At 45.1% G+C, this 17,805-nt stretch overlaps 1 protein-coding gene across 1 annotated transcript in view; it reads right to left on the bottom strand.

Annotated features, from left to right (window-relative positions):
- Positions 1-823: 823 nt before the first annotated feature.
- The window catches only part of DNAJC1 (DnaJ heat shock protein family (Hsp40) member C1), a 119,231-nt gene continuing 102,249 nt past the window's right edge, over positions 824-17,805 (bottom strand). The window contains exons 9-12 of the mRNA XM_068146341.1: positions 17,294-17,413; positions 3,509-3,557; positions 2,391-2,866; positions 824-1,243 (exon numbers count right to left, since the gene is read on the bottom strand). Coding sequence (XP_068002442.1) covers positions 1,175-1,243; positions 2,391-2,866; positions 3,509-3,557; positions 17,294-17,413 — 714 coding nt within the window. The 3' untranslated portion in view covers positions 824-1,174. The remainder of the gene's footprint in view (positions 1,244-2,390; positions 2,867-3,508; positions 3,558-17,293; positions 17,414-17,805) is intronic.

The raw sequence follows: 17,805 nt of genomic DNA, 5'->3' as shown, positions 1-17,805 counted from the left end.
CAAAGGGGCACACATGGAACTCTGGTCTTCCCTGAATTTTGATGGCAATGGGATGAAATGTTGTGAAACGCTGACCTGTCAAAACCAAGGCAATTGGCAAACAGTTCCTGGGGGCTTCCACAGGAAGTTAGCAGATCTTCAGCCACCAGCTTCTAAGTTGGAGTTCATACACACCAGCCTCTGATTTTTCATTTTGAGTTAAAGCTCAAAACCTTACTAGAATCCTGGCATTCACTCAGAATTGGAGTGGTAGATAATGCTTTCACAAAGCCCTTAATGTTCCTGGCAAAAGACAACACTCACTGAGCAGATTTACTGCCATCCCTTACAGCCCCACCCCCACCTTCATTCCAGCATTTTAAGTTTTGCATGGATTTTCCCCCAACTATGAGAAACAGAAGAACAAGTAAGGGTTACTCACTTTTCTTCAGATATAAAAATCAAACTCTATTTAGTGCAAGGTATACAAAAAGCCCTAGATAGAACTCTTGGCCCAATAAAGGTAGCTTTTAAGCCTCACTCTGTACTTAAAACCTGCTCATGAAGTCTATGCCTTCTATATCTTAATGCCTTTAGTGTGTTCTTACCTATTTTGACTTTGGCAAAGTCACAGCACTATCAATATCCCTGTGGGGCTGGTAAGGAGCCTGCTGGTAACAAAGCTCTGGTACTGCAGGGCACACCAACTTAGCTGGAAGTTAAGGTCAGAATTACTGCTGCTCTCTAACTACAGCCACAATGACACTCCCAGTAGCAGCAGATGTGCTCAGAGGGCTATGGTCTTGGAGTCAGAGCTGCAAGAAAGCAAAACTGCGAGTGCAGAGCTCCATTCATCTCATGCTGAAACAGTTTCTGAGCAGTTCTCTTTTCCAGAACAAACTCCTCACATTCTGTGCATTCATTGTATCCAGCGGGGGTTTTCCTAGAGGTCCAACCATGTTTAAATACCTTGCTGCCACCGTCAGACCTCGGCAGGGGCAACTCTCCAGCACACAAACACTCCTCCATTCCTCAACACACAGAATCAGCATGACAGTAGAAGATTTATTAACACTTTCTTTTCCTAAGGCACATGATGTATAGAAATACTGAGGTACAAAAACGCAGCGGCCTGCACGTGAGCTTGAAACCCCAATCTGACCAAGGAGGGCTCCAGGTCTTCTGCTCAGCACATTCAGCTTCTGGCCATTTTTTTCTTCTGTACCAGTTCAACAAGCAGCTTGTATCTTGCTATGCACTCCTCCTGAAAGGGAAAACAAGAGTGTTCCTTCAAGGCTGGCATTTTAGTGTTGCTTTAACTCCACGTGTGCTGCCTCACTCCAGAAGAGGAGGTGGGTGCCAGGGGTTGGGGGTGTTTGGGATGTCTTTGTGGCTCAGGGCTTTGCTTTATTTGGTGGGGTCCTTTTGTTGTTGCTTCGGGGGGTTGTTATTTTGTTTGGGTAGGTTGGTTTGGGTTTGGTTTGTTCTTTTTAAGTTGTGACTGCATTTCAGGAGGAGAATCTTTGTCTAAGTGAGGAGCAGATTAGAAAAATGAACTTTTAGATTCTGTTTCTTCATGGGTAACTGGAGTACAGAACCCCCAGCAAGCAGCTGTTCCTTGCTGCTGTGAAAGCAGGGCTTGAACAGTTGTGCTGCAATATCCATTTCAGAACAGTTACTCTGGTGTGAGCCAGGCTGCAGATGGGTTCAGAGAAACCTTTATGGTGAGCAGCACAGCACCTAACTGACACCAGAGACTGCTGAACAGCTTCAGAGAAACACTCCAAGCCCCCAGCCACATTTCCTGCCCCCTCACACTGCCTGGCACAAACAAAACAAGGTTTTTTCTGGGCTACAAGGATGAGGAAGCACAACTAAGCTATCACAACTCTAAGGAGATCTAGCACAGGACCAACTCTAGCAGTGCCAACACTACTGAAAGAGATGATACTTACAAGAAGAGCATGGGACAGATTACTGAGCATGTAACACTTGCAGGTGGGTTACTCATTTTGTTTGTTCATTGAGATGGGTTGAGAAAGGCATTGCAAAAGTGTAAGCAAAGCGGCTCACCAACATTTGGTTACTAACTTTGAATCAAAATTTGGCTTAGGATCTAATTTGTCCTGCAACTGAAGATCTGAAAGGCAGAGGAGAGGTAGGTGTTTTAAATGAAACAGGAGGCAGCTCAGCAATTTCTGCAACAGACAAACTAATGAAATGAAAAGGTGTTTCAGATGAACCCAACAAACATGACAGCAACACTCCCTAGGCTGATGATGCCTGGGCTGGGAGGCTAAGTGAAGACCTCAGCTTCCTGCACAGCCCTCATTTCTCAAGGTAGATCAGGCACTGGCAGCAGATGCATTTCCCCTCTCCTCATACCTCAGCTCACCCAGAGGGAAGCATACCTTACTTTTTCCAGGCACACATTTGGCTATCTTATCCCAGCGATCTGCCGTGCCCTTTGGGTACTGCTGCAAGGCCATTTCCAGAAGTTTCTGCTGATTTTGAGTCCACAGTTCTTCTGGGGCACGGCTCTTCTCCCTTTTCCTGCTCTCATCATCACTCTCTTCCTCCTGCTCCGTGTTATCAAAATCCCTTTGGCGTCTGCCCCTGCCCTTCTCTTCGGGCACCTCTTTTGTTGCCAGCAGACCCATGTCAGGCGCTCTGGCAACCTTCCGTTTCCGATGTCTGCTTTCACTCGGGGTGGTCTCCTTGTGGTCTGTCTGGACATTCATCTGCTCTGAGATATGATCATAGCTCTCCATCTCCTCCTCTTCCTCCCTTTCTCGCTGGGTGATGATGTGGTCTGGCAAATTCACATTGGCTTTGACGTTCTTGGAATTCTGGGCCAGCGTTTTAAGCTCGGAGAGCCTGATGACACCTGTGGGAAGCACTGTTGTTACACCTGGGAAAAAGGAGAACCACAGGCAGGGGACTGCCTGCAAACAAGGTGCAAAGAGGAGAAAAGGCTCTTCTGGATTAAGAGCTGAAGGGAAAGGTTCATTAAGAAATCACAGAATGGTGAAGGGTGGAAGGAACCTCTGGAGATGTAGTCTCACTCCCCTGCTACAAAGCAGGTTCACCTAGAGCAGGTTGCACAGGAATGTGTCCAGGTGGGTTCGGTCTCCAGAGGAGGAGACTCCACCACCTCTCTGGGCAGCCTCTCCAGGGCTCCAGCACCCATGGCATTTTCATGAAGCAATGAACTTTGCCAACTAGCAGCTTTCCTGGCCTCAGTACCGGTAAATTACCACACCAATAAAACACCAGAAGAGCCTGAACAAGTGAACGGAGCCACAGTAAAGCCATACTAAAGGCTTCAGTAGAGAAGCCTGGGAGGGTGTAGCTAACTGGAAGCAGTCCCTCAGGACAGCCAGCAGTCCTCTCTTTGCTCAAAGTGAGGCAAGGCTGCAGAAGTCTCTCTGCAAAGCCTGCCTTGAACATGCCCAGTGCACTGTGTTTGTGTGGCTGCAATCCAGCCACTGCTTTGTGTAAGCATCAGTGAGGATCTAGAGGCACCCACCTGGAGAACATGTCACAGAATCCTTCAGTTGCTTGGCTTTCATGGTAACCTGCATGGAAACAACAACAACTATTAAAGGACTGTTAAAAATGACATTGTTTGGGCTGCTGAAGGGCTCAGTAGCAGCTTCCTGCAAAACACTGAACACAGATTAAATACGAGGCTGATGTTCTCTTGCTGGCTGTATTACTATACTGCTTGTATCACTGTAACCAGAATACATCACAGGTGATACTCAAGTTTCATTTTCTTTCACTGTTAAACCCTGATTCCATAAGCTAAAATACATAAATATCACACAATCATAGAACCTTTCCAGCTGGAGAAGACTTCTAAGATCATCAAGTTCAACTGCTGCTGCACACGAGGAGAGGGAAAAGAAGGCACCACATTCTCTATGTGAGTTTCTCAGTTCTGAGCAAAAGAACAATGTAACCCAGGCAGGTCCAGATGATGAAGCATGCTAAGGGACAAGCATTCAGTCCCCAAATCAAATAGAACAGCCTGACTGCCAAAGATCTCCCCAAACCCCCCTTTTCCCCCTTCCTCCTTTTTTCCTACAAAGGGTTAGAGAGAAAAGTAATTATTGAGGGAAATTCTGTTAGTTCAAAGACTATGCTAAGGGAAGAAAAGAATTCATTTCTTATCTCATTAGTAGTCAGTCTCAGTGACCCAAAGCAAACTTCAAAGGTGAACACAAGCCAGTACCACCTGCCCCCAACACAAGAACATCATGGAACTGTTGGAGTGGGTCCAGAGGAGGCCATGAAGATGATCAGAGGGCTGGACAACCTCTGCTATGGGGACAGGCTGAGAGAGTTGAGGCTGTTCAGCCTGGAGAAGAGAAGGGTCTAGGGAGAACTTTTAGAGCAGCCTTCTAGTACCTGAAGGAAAACTGGGGAGAGACTTTTGATAAGAGCTTGTAATGACAGGACAGGAGGTTATGGATTGAAGCTGGAAGAGGGCAGATTTAGACTGGAAATTAAGAAGAAATTCTTTCCAGTGAGGGTGGTGAGACACTGGAACAGGTTTTTGAGGGAGGTTTGGATACCCCCTCCCTGGAATTGTTCAAGGCCAGGCTGGATGAGGCCTTGGGCAATCTGGGCTAGTGGGAGGTGTCCCTGCCCATGGCAGTGGGGTGTAACTGGATGATCTTCCATGTCCGTTCCAACCCAAACCATTCTATGATTCTACACCTGGGATGCATAACCTTTGATTGCTGCCATTTGAGGTGTTAAGCCTTGTTCAGTGTGAGGCACTTGGGAGTGTGCTGCCCATAAGAAGAATAAGTCAGATCCCATGTGGGGTCATGCTTACCCACAATATGAATAATTGAAACCCTTAGAGCCACAGCTTAGACCTCTGCTGTTTTAGCCATCTAGTGCTAACAGTAAGTGATCCTTCACTCAGGACAGCACAAGAGAGCAAAGCTGCCAGGGGGCTCTGTGGCTGTTTGCTGGAAAAAGAAGAAAACAAAGATCCAGGAGTTTTGTTCTACAACAAGATTCCATAGTTAAAATACTTGGGTACCACCTGCTTCTGGTCTGTGGGGCTCCTCCCCCCCACCTTTCTGCCCATGAAATTGCAGGACTTGGCTTTCAAAAGAGGCAAGTGCTGGATCTCTTTAAGGAAATGACAGCAAGACTTACAGTGAAGTGGTTTGTTTCTCCTGCAAAGTAAACCTCACTTCTTACTGCTTTACTATCACCACTCACAGCTTACATCAGGAGGTTATTTGTCTGGTATTCATTGTCTTTTTTCTTTCTGGTCAGCTTTCTTCTTCATAGGGAAGACTCTGCAGGTCCTTGTGCAGGTGCTATGCACAGTTCATGTTTACTCCAGTTCTTTTCACTCAGAGTTCAGGTATCACTTACTCAGACTTATTTGACCACTTGCTTCAGCTGTCACTGCCACTGACAGAGGGCAGGACTCACAACATGTCAGCAATAAACTACTGAGGATTATTAGCAATCCAACCTATGGAACATAGGAAATTGTATTTCAGTTTGATCTGTTTGAGTTTAATCATTGCTCTTGCCACTGAGAGAGTTGGGGCTATTCAGTCTGGAGAAGAGAAGGCTCTAAGGAGACCTAATTGTGGCATTCCAGTATCTAAAGGGGGCTACAAGAAAGCTGGGGAGGGACCTTTTAGGGTATCAGGGAGTGATAGGACTGGGGGGAACACAGCAAAACTAGAAATGGGTAGATTCAGATTGGATGTTAGGAAGAAGTTGTTCCCCGTGAGGGTGGTGAGAGCCTGGCACAGGTTGCCCAGGGAGGTGGTAAAAGCCTCATCCCTAGAGGTGTTTGCAGCCAGGCTGGATGTGGCTGTGAGCAACCTGCTGTAGTGTGAGGTGTCCCTGGCCATGGCAAGGGGCTTGGAACTAGATGATCCTTGAGGTCCCTTCCAACCCTAACAATTCTATGATTGTACACAGATTTGCAGACTCTTCTGTTGCCAGCTCCTCCATACTTTCTGACACCCTTGATACCCATTTAAATCCCCACTGTGAGCAGTGTTATCTCCTAGCTAGTTCTTATCAGTGGTTTTTAAAAAGAAATCACTAAGTTATGCAACATTGCTCCTTCTACTCCATTTCTTATCATAACTTGCTCACATTATTACTTTTGCATTAGCTAACAGGTGCCATGCTTGGAAATCCTGTTATTCAAAGCATGAAGCAGTTGTAGAATTGCTCTCCTAGTCATTATTGCTGCCTGTTCTTGCATAATACTTCCAAATTACAGTTTTCATGTCTATTCAATTATGAGTTTTATCATGGCTGTGAAGAGTTATGCTAGAAGCCTGCTGTCACTGGCAACAGCTTTCACCAGAGCATTAGCCAGCCCTTAAGAAATCCTGGGGATGGAGATACCTCAAATAACAAGGATCAAGAGTGTGAAATTGATTTAAAATAGAAAAGGGCAGATCTCCTCTTCCTGCAAGTATCAGTACTGCTGAACAGACACACTGCATTAAGGTATAGGAATCCACTTTAGATGTTGCTGTTTCTATGGCCAAATCACCTAAGCATGCCTGTAGCCCACCAGGGGTAACAGGAGTCACACACACAGCCAGGTAAGCACATGAATGGTGAAACAGGTTCTCTCAGATGACCAAAAGGAAGATGCTGGATGCAAGCAGTGAAACCAGCTTACTGTGGGACCTGCAGAAAGAAGCCACAGGAGCAGTTGACTTCTGAGAACTCCTTTCTGAATTCAGTTTCAATAGCTCTTTAGCTACAAAAAGAGACTTCATTGAAAGCAAGTGGGATTAGTGGGCTGATTTGATTCAGTGAAAGCCAGACAGAGCAGGTCTCCTCATGTACTGCTGACAATTAGTCCAGATCACAAGGCTAGCTTGCTACTCAGAAAGACACCTAGCACTAAAAACATTCCTCATTGTGACCATCCAGATGTTAAATCTCTTGTTACCCTGGACACCTGCCATCTCTTTCAGATGGGACAATCAATGCTTCAGAGATATACATGAGGGGGGAAAAAAGAAATTATTCAGAGTCAGCTTAACAGACTCTCAGTAGCACAGGCAAAAGTAAATTTTGCTGTCAGAGGAATGAGAGGCTACCTTTCACCCTGCAGGGAAGGCAGGCATAAAAACCACAGAATTGTGACAGCTCTAGAGGGAAACCCCTGTAAAGTCAGGTACAGTGATCCTCTTGATGCCATCAGCCCATCACTTCAGCTGACCCCTCCAGCCCAGCTCTACAGGATAACACCAACAGGGCTTTGAAGCCTTTGCCATTTGGCTGTCTCCTATCAATCTTCTCTGAGCAACAATCCACTCTCTTTCCCATAATAGGACACTACTTTGATTAGGATTGCAGCAGATAATGGAGAAGAGGTGGCTACCTCAGCAGAAACCTTTCAATTTGTGAGTTTAATTATGGGGCAGTTTAAGATGTAGCCTGCCAAAAACAAGGCAAACTTGGGCTGAATCACCAGCTGAGGAACACTCTCCAGGTTAATTTAAAGCAGCAGCAGAATTGCTCCTGTTTTCAGGAGACAGGGAGAAGATGATCTTGGCAACTGGAGTTCTCATGAAGTTGGAGACTTCATACTATGGTGGGGTTGTTTGTTGTTTTGTCAGTTAAAATCCATGTTTGAGAGTCTTTAGCTCAATACTACAGGCACTCATGTAACAGAGGCTCCAACACTGAAACAACTGCTTGGACATTGTTTCTTAACTGCTGATGCAAAATCCATGAATGAAGCTGGAGGTGGGGAGATTCAGGCTGGAGGTGAGGAGGAAGTTCTTCCCCATGAGAGTGGTGAAGCCCTGGAATGGGTTGTCCAGGGAGGTGGTTGGGGCCCTGTCCCTGGAGGTGTTTAAGCCCAGGCTGGATGAGGCTGTGGCCAGGCTGATGTAGTGTGGGGTGTCCCTGCCCATGGCAGGGGAGTTGGAACTAGATGATCCTTGTGGTCCCTTCCAACCCTGACTGATACTATGATACCCTTCCTGGGAGTAAGAAGATTAATTCTGCAATGGCATTCTAACCCATCTCACCAGGATGTATATGGGACATGACACGGATTCAAGTCACTCTAAGAAGTTGCAGTAGCACTGCTTAACCACCCTACAAGCAACCTATTTGGAATTAGTTGTTCTAATGTCCTCTGTAAAACCTTTCTTTGACTGAGATGCATTGTTCTGCCCAGTTCTGCAAAGCCTGTAGGACTGCACAAAAGGAAACTGTACAAGGAGGCAACTGCAAAATAATTTTCTCCTCCCCTCCAAGTCTCAACAGAGGCATTCTGGTGTGTCTGTGGGATTTGACACATGTTTTGAAGACTCCACTCTTAGATTGAGGGATCTACATGACCTGCACATGATCTAAACCCCATCCTGGATATTCATAACCTCTTTTGGGCCTTGATCCAGAGCTATATTTTATACTTCAATAAGCAACTGAAGAGCTACTGATTACATAAATATATGCAAGCTGCTAAGGGTGACTGTTTCAGAACATCCACAGTATAACTGAGTTAATTCAGACAGAGGATACAAAATGAAATGTCAAACAGACTTTAGGAAACAATCTCCAGAAGCAAAAAACCCTAATAAATTAACAAACTTTTACACACTGATCACTTCCCACATAGATGTTTTCTTGCTGGCAAGGTAACAAGCTTGCATGTCTCAAAAATAAGAAACCTGTGACAGAATGGCACATAAAGTACAAGTGCCAACTCCCAGAGTCAGGAATTAAAGACTCAAAATGTCACTTGGCCATACAAGAGATACTGCAAAAAGACAGCTTGGAAAGCTGCCTGGCAGAAAGGGACCTAGGGGTTCTAATGGACAAGCAGCTGAAAATGAGCCAGCAGTGCCCAGGTGGCCAAGAAAGCCAATGGCATCCTGGCTGGGATTAGAAATGCTGTGTCCAGCAGGAGCAGGGAGGGGATTGTCTGCTGGTACTCAGCTGTGGTGAGGCCACACACACCTTGAGTACTATGGTCAGTATTGGGCACCTCAATACAAGAGAGATGTGGAGGTGCTGGAGCCAGGGCAGAGGAGGGCAAGGAAGCTGGGGAAGGGGCTGGAGAATAAATTGATGAAGAGCAACTGAAGGAGCTGGGGCTTAATTTGAAACAGAGGAGGCTGAAGGGAGACCTCATGTTTCCCCACAATGACCTGAAAAGAGGTGGTGGAGAGGTTGGTGCTGGTCTCTTCTCCTAGGTAATCAGTGATAGAAGAAGAGGGAAAAGCCTCAAGCTGTCACTGGGCAAGTTTAGACTAGACATTAGCAACAATTTTTTCACTGCAGGAATGGTCAGGCATTGGGGATGTGGTGCCCAGGAAGGTGGTGGAGTCACCAACCCTGGATGTGTTTAAAGGTGTTTTGGATGTGGTTCTTGGGGATATGGTTTAGGGGTGAAGCTTGCAGAGTAGGGCTATCAGTTGGACTTGGTGATCCCGAGGGTCTTTTCAGTATCACTAAGGTTGGAAAGATCATCGAGTCCAACCTGTCACCACAGACCTCATGACTAGAGTAGGGAGGACACTACTGCCCACTGCAGGCTTGAACTCACGACCTTCCCATTAAGGGTCTTATGTGCTACCAACATGAATGTTCCTCTGTGTGTGATTCTGTGTGAAATAAGCACTGCTCCTCCCCCAGCCTTGTGCCCTTGGGGTTTGGAATAATTCAGACTGTGTGCTCAGGTGCAGCCACCTGCCTATTGTCCTGCTGCCTGCCTTACAGGTTTTCTGTACAGGAAGCAACCCCCCATCAGCCCCTTTCTGCAGCACAAGCGCACGAGATCAGCGACTGCAGCAGCAAACAGCAATCAGTCTAAATCCTGCAAGACAAGCGACTCTAATATTACTTCACAAGTATGAAATCTGAGATCTCTTTGCCTTTAATTTAAAAAACCTGTACCTAATAATCACATTAAAGTCTGTTTGGCATGCCAGACAGATTTTACTTCCTCTGTTGTTTTTACAATTTGAACATCCTTTGTAGTCACTGAAATTAATTTCTGCCTTTCAGCAAATATTGGTTTTCAACTTTTTATCTATAGAAGGTAGCTATTGTCAAGTACAATATATTGCTATGATTTCACATCTAAGTGCTTTTTCTCTCTCTCTTTTTTTTTTCCAATTCAGTAAAAGCTGGCAATCATTAGTATAAAGCTTCATAAGGCTTAGCATTTGTCAAATCAATATCATTTCCCCCCCCAAAATAGAAGTTTTGAAGCATTAATTATTTGTGCTATGTGATAGGGTGTTCACAGCACTGAGGATATTCAAACATGACTTTTTGCTTTCAAAATGTCAATTATTTCCCCTTAAGTACTGGAGGACAGGAATGAAGAACTAACCCTGGAGCAACAAATTCAGCAAGGAAAATGGGTCAGAGAACAGATGTTTAGAGGATGACGGAGCAGTGGCACAGGTAACCAGGTCAGCAGGCAGGAATCCTGATCAGAGTGAACTGCATTCTGATTCCCTTTTAGGATCAAAATACTTGAAAATCTAATTTATAACACCAAGCAACTGCAATTAAAAAAATAATCACTTCAGAAATTGTGGAAGCAGTCAGTTGTGAGAGCAGTAAAAAAAGAATTCTACTAAAGCAGCTGGAAACCATTTGTAGGGGAAAAGACTGCTGAAGTCACAACACACGTGTATTAAAATGACAATTAGCCATTTAGGTAATTACACATACTGATCAGATGAGCACAACTAATCTCATCTATTTCATGCTGATTATCCATTGGCTGTTAAAAGATGTTTTCCTGAAGGAGAGGCCAGATAAACTTGCCCTAGATTTAACATGGCAAAAGTTAAGGCAATAAGCCCTCTCGCAGCACTTCTGCACTAGGCTGCAAAGCACAGGGGGGAGCTTGCAAAGGCCTTTCTGCTGGTATCACATGAGGCAGCATAAACAAACAGCAGAGCAGAATGAGCTCACAGTATCACCAAGGTTGGAAGAGACCTCAAAGATCATCGAGTCCAACCTGTCACCACAGACCTCATGACTAGACCATGGCACCAACTGCCACATCCAATCCCCTCTTGAACACCTCCAGGGATGATGACTCCACCACCTCCTTGGGCAGCACATTCCAATGACAAATCACTCTTTCTGTGAAGAACTTTCTCCTCACCTTGAGCCTAAACTTCCCCTGGCACAGCTTGAGACTGTGTCCTCTTGTTCTGGTGCTGGTTGCCTGGGAGAAGAGACCACCCCCTTCCTGGCTACAACCTCCCTTCAGGGAGTTGTAGAGAGCAATGAGGTCACCCCTGGGCCTCCTCTTCTCCAGGCTAAGCAACCCCAGCTCCCTCAGCCTCTCCTCATAGGGCTGTGCTCAAGGCCTCTCCCCAGCCTCGTTGCCCTTCTCTGGACATGTTCAAGTCTCTCAATGTCCTTCTTAAACCGAGGGGCCCAGAACTGGACACAGGACTCAAGGTGTGGCCTAACCAATGCAGAGTACAGGGGCACAATGACTTCCCTGTTCCTGATGGCCACACTATTCCTAATGCAGGCCAGGATGCTGTTTGCCTTCTTGGCCACCTGGGCACACTGCTGGCTCATGTTTAGGCAGTTGTCAATCAGCACCCCCAGGTCCCTCTCTGTTTGGGGCCTCAGGACCCTACAGCATGGGCATAGCTGGTTACAATTGGACTATTGGCTGGCCCTTCCCCAGGGGCCTCTATCACATTGTGTGGACATGCCTGTGGGGATGGTGAACCTGGTGGGCATACCCACGTGGTAATCCTTACTTGTGCAGTATTTGGGGAACTGCAAACAAACTTCTACAACACTCCTAATTTGAGTAGCAGGGAAAGGAAAAAGAAAATCTGAAAGAAGACTTTGTTAGGAATTACTAGATTTAAGATCAGTCAAGCTAAGGTACATGCAGGGATTACTGACCAGCTATGGGGCCTGTCTGGCTTTAATTTTCCATTTTTAAAACCGAGTTCACACATGCTTCCAATTGCAAAGAAGGTTTGGTTTCCTTCCCCTTTCCTCCTAGATAGCTTGTACTTGCTAGTCTAATCACAGACCATATGAAAAAGGAGGACCTAACCTCAGGCAGAATCACTACATTAATGTTGTTTCTCCCAGATGTTTGTGCAACCTGTTCTTAAAGGCTCATAAGCAGGGAGACTCCACAGCAGCTTATGCCACTGCCTCGCCATCTCCACTGCATTCTTTGCCCCTCGATGTCTGACTCTGCATCCTGTGATAAAATCTGGAGTAATTACTTTTTGGCTGTAAAACTAACAGTGCACAAACCACTGCTTTACAATTCTCTTTTTATGTAGTGGAATACTTCCATCATCAGTTCATAGCTTTTCTCAGTTCAACAACAGGAAGTCCTTCAATCTTTCCTTGCAGGTCCCACTTCAGAAACCCATTCTCTTCATTCTCACCTGGACTCTTTGCACTGAATCATGTGTTTAAGGGCAATACTGAAAACTGGACACAAACTAAGGGTGCAGATGCAGGGTTACCATCCTTCTGTGTGTATATTCCCAGTAAGATGCTTGCCCTCTTCACAAGGGCTTGCTAATTGTCAATGTGTGTCTAGCTTCTTACCTCTAATACCCAAGGTTCCTCCTGCTTTTCAAGAGCCACCCCTGGCCAGTTGTTTGACAGATTGAGAGAGGTTCTCCTCCCCCTCTACTCTGCCCTGGTGAGACTTCACCTGGAATACTGCATCCAGTTCTGGGCTCCCCAGTTCAAGAGGGACAGGGATCTGCTGGAGAGAGTCCAAGGGAGGGCTACCAGGATGATTAAGGGACTGCAGCATGGCCTGATGAGGAGAGGCTGAGAGACCTGGGGCTGTTTACTCTGGAGAAGAGAAGACTGACGGGGGATTTGATAACTGTCTATAAATATCTGAGGGCTGGGGGTCAAGAGGGAGAGGACAGGTTCTGCTCAGTTGCACCCTGGGACAGGACAAGGGCCAATGGATATAAACTACAGCACAGGAGGTACTCCAGGCTGAGGAGGAACTTCTTCACTGTGAGGGTCACAGAGCACTGGAACAGGTTGCCCAGGGAGGTTGTGGAGTCTCCTTCTCTGGAGACTTTCAAGACCCATCTGGATGTGTTCCTGTGTGACCTGCACTGGATTCTATGGTCCTGCTCTGGCAGTGGGGTTGGACTCAATGACCTTTGGAGGTCCCTTCCAACTCCTAACATCCTGTGATCTTTTATTTGTGAACATGGACTTGATGATCTTCGAGGTCTATTCCAACCTTATCAATTCTATGATCATCCTGCTGTGTGTCCTTGCCTACATTCCTATGGTAGCTTTACCCTAATTTTGACAGCTTATTTTTCCCATTTTCAGGGAATTTGGCCTTTTGGAATTCTACTGGGTTGCCAATAAATTTTGAGCTCCTCTTTGCTTTGTAAGATTTACGTGAGCTCAGCAGACTCTGAGGTATCAAAGTCTCATTCTAGAAAAACTAAGGAAGAATTTTCCAAGCTGAACAAATCTCTCTGGAAATGAGTTAGACACAAACTTTTGGGGCTTCCTTTGTGTGTGAAAAAGCAGTGTTAAAGCTCTAAGCATAGAAACTTTGCTTCATGCTGCTCCAAAACTTATTAATGTAACGGCAGGAGGAAAACTCAGAAATGTATTTTTAAACCCTCCAAAACAAACCAGAACCCCCAGAACCCAGTTAAAATAACCCCAGGAAGCTGAAAAGTTCACAGAAGCCAAAACCTCATTGTCCTCAATCACTTCATCCTGCTAAAAAGTGGCCAGTGGAAACGAATGTAGTTTGATGTAGGAATTTGTAGGGTAGGAGTTAAGACAATTGCAAATGGAATCTCTTTGGAGTGGTTAGGAGTAAAGGGTCACTGATGCCTTTCTGGTATGTAGGAATGGGTTCAGCTTATTCTTTAAAAAGTATTGAACCATTTCCTAATACTGAAATGTTTTCTCTGACTTAATTTCTGCTGAGGAGGAAAGCTTTGAGACAGGAGCAATGATAGAAAGATCATTTTGGAGCAGATTCCTTTGAGCTGCCTTTCTGTTAACACCTATTTAGCTAATCTACTGTTAAAAAGGGTTTCAAGACTTAAAAATCACATGGAAACACACAGTCTACCTTCTCAGTCTTTTGCACTGTAATTCTCTAATTGTGAAAGGAAAGCCCAAGCCTTACTGCCCTTGATACTTCATAGGAGGAGAAACAAGCAGAAAGTGGTCTCACATAGGTGGTGTTGGATGATAGGTTGGACACGATGATCTTGAAGGTCTCTTCCAGTCTGGTCTGGTCTATTCTATTCTGGTCTATTCTATTCTACTCCTGTGCCACAGAAAATGTTGGAAAACCAAATTCAAATTTGTCCTTGAACTTTCCTCTTCAGACCCAGTGCATTTGCCAGAAAAGACACTTCAAACTCCTTCTGACCTGTTCAGTTAGCTGTAAGCAAGGGATTCCTAAACTCCACCAGACAAGCTGGGTCAAAACAGGACCTCATACACTCAAACTCCCTGCACCTCTCCCAGTGGAGGCAGGGAACAGTTGTTTGGGCCACCCTGCCTGTGCACACAAATACCTCTTTTTCTGTGCACAAAGTTTGGCAAACCCACAAGTTTCCCCTGCAGGTTTAGTGTAACATTTCTTATTCAGTCCTGCTGATGTCCTAGCAAAGTAAGAATCTTTGCCGTAAACTTAGATGTTATTCTATGTCACCTTCAACAAATCTAAGGGCTAAGCTCTACATTCTGTGTAGAACAGGCTGCCCAGAGAGGTTGTGGAGTCTCCTTCTCTGGAAACTTTCAAAACCCACCTGGATGCATTCCTGTGTGGACGACCCTAAGTGATCCTGCTTTTGGCAGGGTGTTGGACTCAATCTCTGGAGGTCCCTTCCAACCTCTAACATTCTGTGATCTTGTTCAGTAGAGGAGTGGATAACAGAATTGTTAGGGTTGGAAGGGACCTCAAGGATCAGCCAGTTCCAAGCCCCCTCCCATGGGCAGGGACACCTCACACTACAGCAGGTTGCTCACAGCCACATCCAGCCTGGCTGCAAACACCTCCAGGCATGAGGCTTCCACCACCTCCCTGGGCAACCTGTGCCAGTCTATCACCACCCTCATGGGGAACAATTTCTTCCTAACATCCAATCTGAATCTACTCACTTCTAGTTTTGCTCCCTTCCCCACAGTCCTATCACTCCCTGACACCCTCAAAAGTCTCTCCCCAGCTTTCTTGTAGCCCCCTTCAGATACTAGAAGGCCACAATAAGGTCTCCTCAGAACCTTCTCTTCTCCAGACTGAACAACCCCAACTCTCTCAGTCTGTCTCCATAGCAGAGCAGCTCCAGCCCTCTGCTCAGCCTCATGGCCCTTCTCTGGACACATTCCAGCACATCCAAAGAAGGATATGCATCTGAAGCAGTTCTACTTTCAACAGTTCTGATGCTGATGAAATAACAGTTTGACACCCAGAGAAATTTCCAGGAAGCCTTTAAGTGTTTCTTCTCAAAACCCAATAGCTGCAGCTCTATGCAACAGGATGATAAAGGCAGCAGAAACTCCAATAAGGAGTCTGTGTCAGGAAAGCTGAGCTAGCACTGCCAACAACTGGAAATTTAGAGAAGTAAAAACTTGTGCAGAGAGTGCTTACATTTATCATATGGTTGGAGGTCACTGGAAGTAAAAAGGATTATACTCAGAGACTGTTCTCCATACCTTACAATCCCTGAGAATTCCTTTTTTTCACACAAGCACAATCTCTTTAGCACACACACCTTGCTTCCATTTATCTTTCCAATTCACTAAAAAGAAGAGCACACTGCTCAAGACTTCTCACTTAATGGAGGACACAAGCAGCTTTGTTTTGTCTTTCCAGTACTGGATGGGTGCAGGTATGGTGGCCAAAACAGATTATAGAACAGATTCTGATTAAAGAATGTTTTGACACCAGCCTCGAGGAATAAAGCAGGCAATGGGTGCAAAAGCCAATCTTAACTCAATGTGAGTTTAGTGATGCTTCCATGTAGAACCATTCTGCATGGCTGTACTATCAATATGGAGCAAATTGATCTTTTTTTTCCCCAAAGCAACCTCAAAAGATCTTCCTCATGCACACCACATGCTACCAGGCCACGTGAAATAGTTTTGCTGCTAGTATCTGGTCTGCAAAATGCAGCATCCTTTTGAGAAAGTCACTGCACTTTAGGGTTCAGGTGCTTCAAGGAGCATGATAAGCAACACTAAACAGAACAATTTCATCATGGTTAGCAGCTTCTTGCTTTCATCCCCTTATTTGCAAATCTGTGTAGCTCTGAAACAACAAGAACACAAATGGCTTGTTTTCTAGTATGGGTGAATAACAGAACTGTACAGATGCATTAAGTCCTTAAAAATAACTTCTAAACCCATCTTTTAGTGGTTATATAAAGGGAAGGGGGGAAAAAAATCCACTTAAGTAATATGTAAATTGTCCTGAAGGCTCTAATGGGTCACATTTTACTCTAGCCATTATTTAAGATAACTCCTGAAATATAATGAAGACCATCTCATCTCAAAATGTACAGCAACAGATTTAAACATTATTCTCATTAACCCCTCCAGAGCCTATAAAATAGAGTCAGCTGAAAGGGCTTTCAAATGGTCCTCAGCAGACACTACATCATGTCCTGGTGATCTATTGCTTGCAAAGGGAAAGTCTTTTACAGGCTGCCCCCTAAGGGTTTTAAGATCGTAACACTTAAAATCCGCCAGTATAAGCTTTCTTTGATACCTGCTACAATACCATAAAATATGAATTAACAGGGTATTAATCATTTTACACCCTATCATTATTACCCCTGCTATAATCCAGAAAAGGGACTGAAACAGTATCCAGTGTAGCTGGTTTTAAAGTTTGCAGAGATATTCCAGTTTAATTAATGGAAACCACCTGTCCAAACACTTTGGGCTCATCTCCTAAGGACAGCCCCGACACAGAGATGTAATCTTTACTCAAGTCACAAACACTGGCCTGCAGGGAAAGGAGGCTGCTACAGTCCCCAAAGCTCATTGTTTTGCTGTTGTTGGGTTACAGTAGCTCGAGTTGTAAGCACCAGAATCCCCCATCCAGCTGATCAGTTACAGCTGTTAATTGTGGAGGGAGAAACTGGCTGACATCTGCTTCTTGCGTGGTTAGTTAATGGTTCACTTCCAGGTCCTAAAAGGATTGTAGCCTCTCTCAGCAGACAATGTCTGCCCCATGCACGTCTGCCTTCCACACTGCCTGTCTTGTTCTGGTTTGTCACTCTCTACACAATGCAAATCCGAGTGAACTCACATCTGCCACTGATCGACCCAATTCGTGAGCAATCTTTTCCCATCGACCTGGGGTCCCCCCTGGGAACTTAACCATACTTCTTGTCAGCTGGCTGAGGTCCTCCTCTGTCCATTCAGGTGCCTGTAAAACATTTGTAAAACATTCATTACACAGGGATAGTGGAGATATTTTTGTGAGGTAATACACTTAAAAAATCCCTTTCAAACCAATTAATCAAATCATGTAAAAAAATAACTGTTTCAATTAACTGGTGTAGGACCTCCCTGTGCTACTGCCAAACCCACAGCAAACCAGCAGACCAAGAGTAAGACATTAAAATCCTTAACACCCCCAAAAAACGCATTTGATACATCGTACACATCGAGACATTTAATTTCTATCAACATTTATACAGTGGAGATAACAGTGCAGGCAAAAAGCAACAGCACTTTAATTGAAGATGAAATCACGGTCCAAGATGCAACATTTTAGGTGTCTGCTGCATTGCACATGTCAGACTCTTCAAAGACAAA

The sequence above is a fragment of the Melanerpes formicivorus genome, unplaced genomic scaffold, assembly GCF_026170545.1.
Source record: "Melanerpes formicivorus ecotype bairdi unplaced genomic scaffold, bMelFor1.0.p_v2 SCAF_13, whole genome shotgun sequence".
Lineage (NCBI taxonomy): Eukaryota > Metazoa > Chordata > Aves > Piciformes > Picidae > Melanerpes > Melanerpes formicivorus.
The sequence above is the reverse complement of the archived record's forward strand: the minus strand, read 5'-3'. Positions and strand labels throughout refer to the sequence as shown.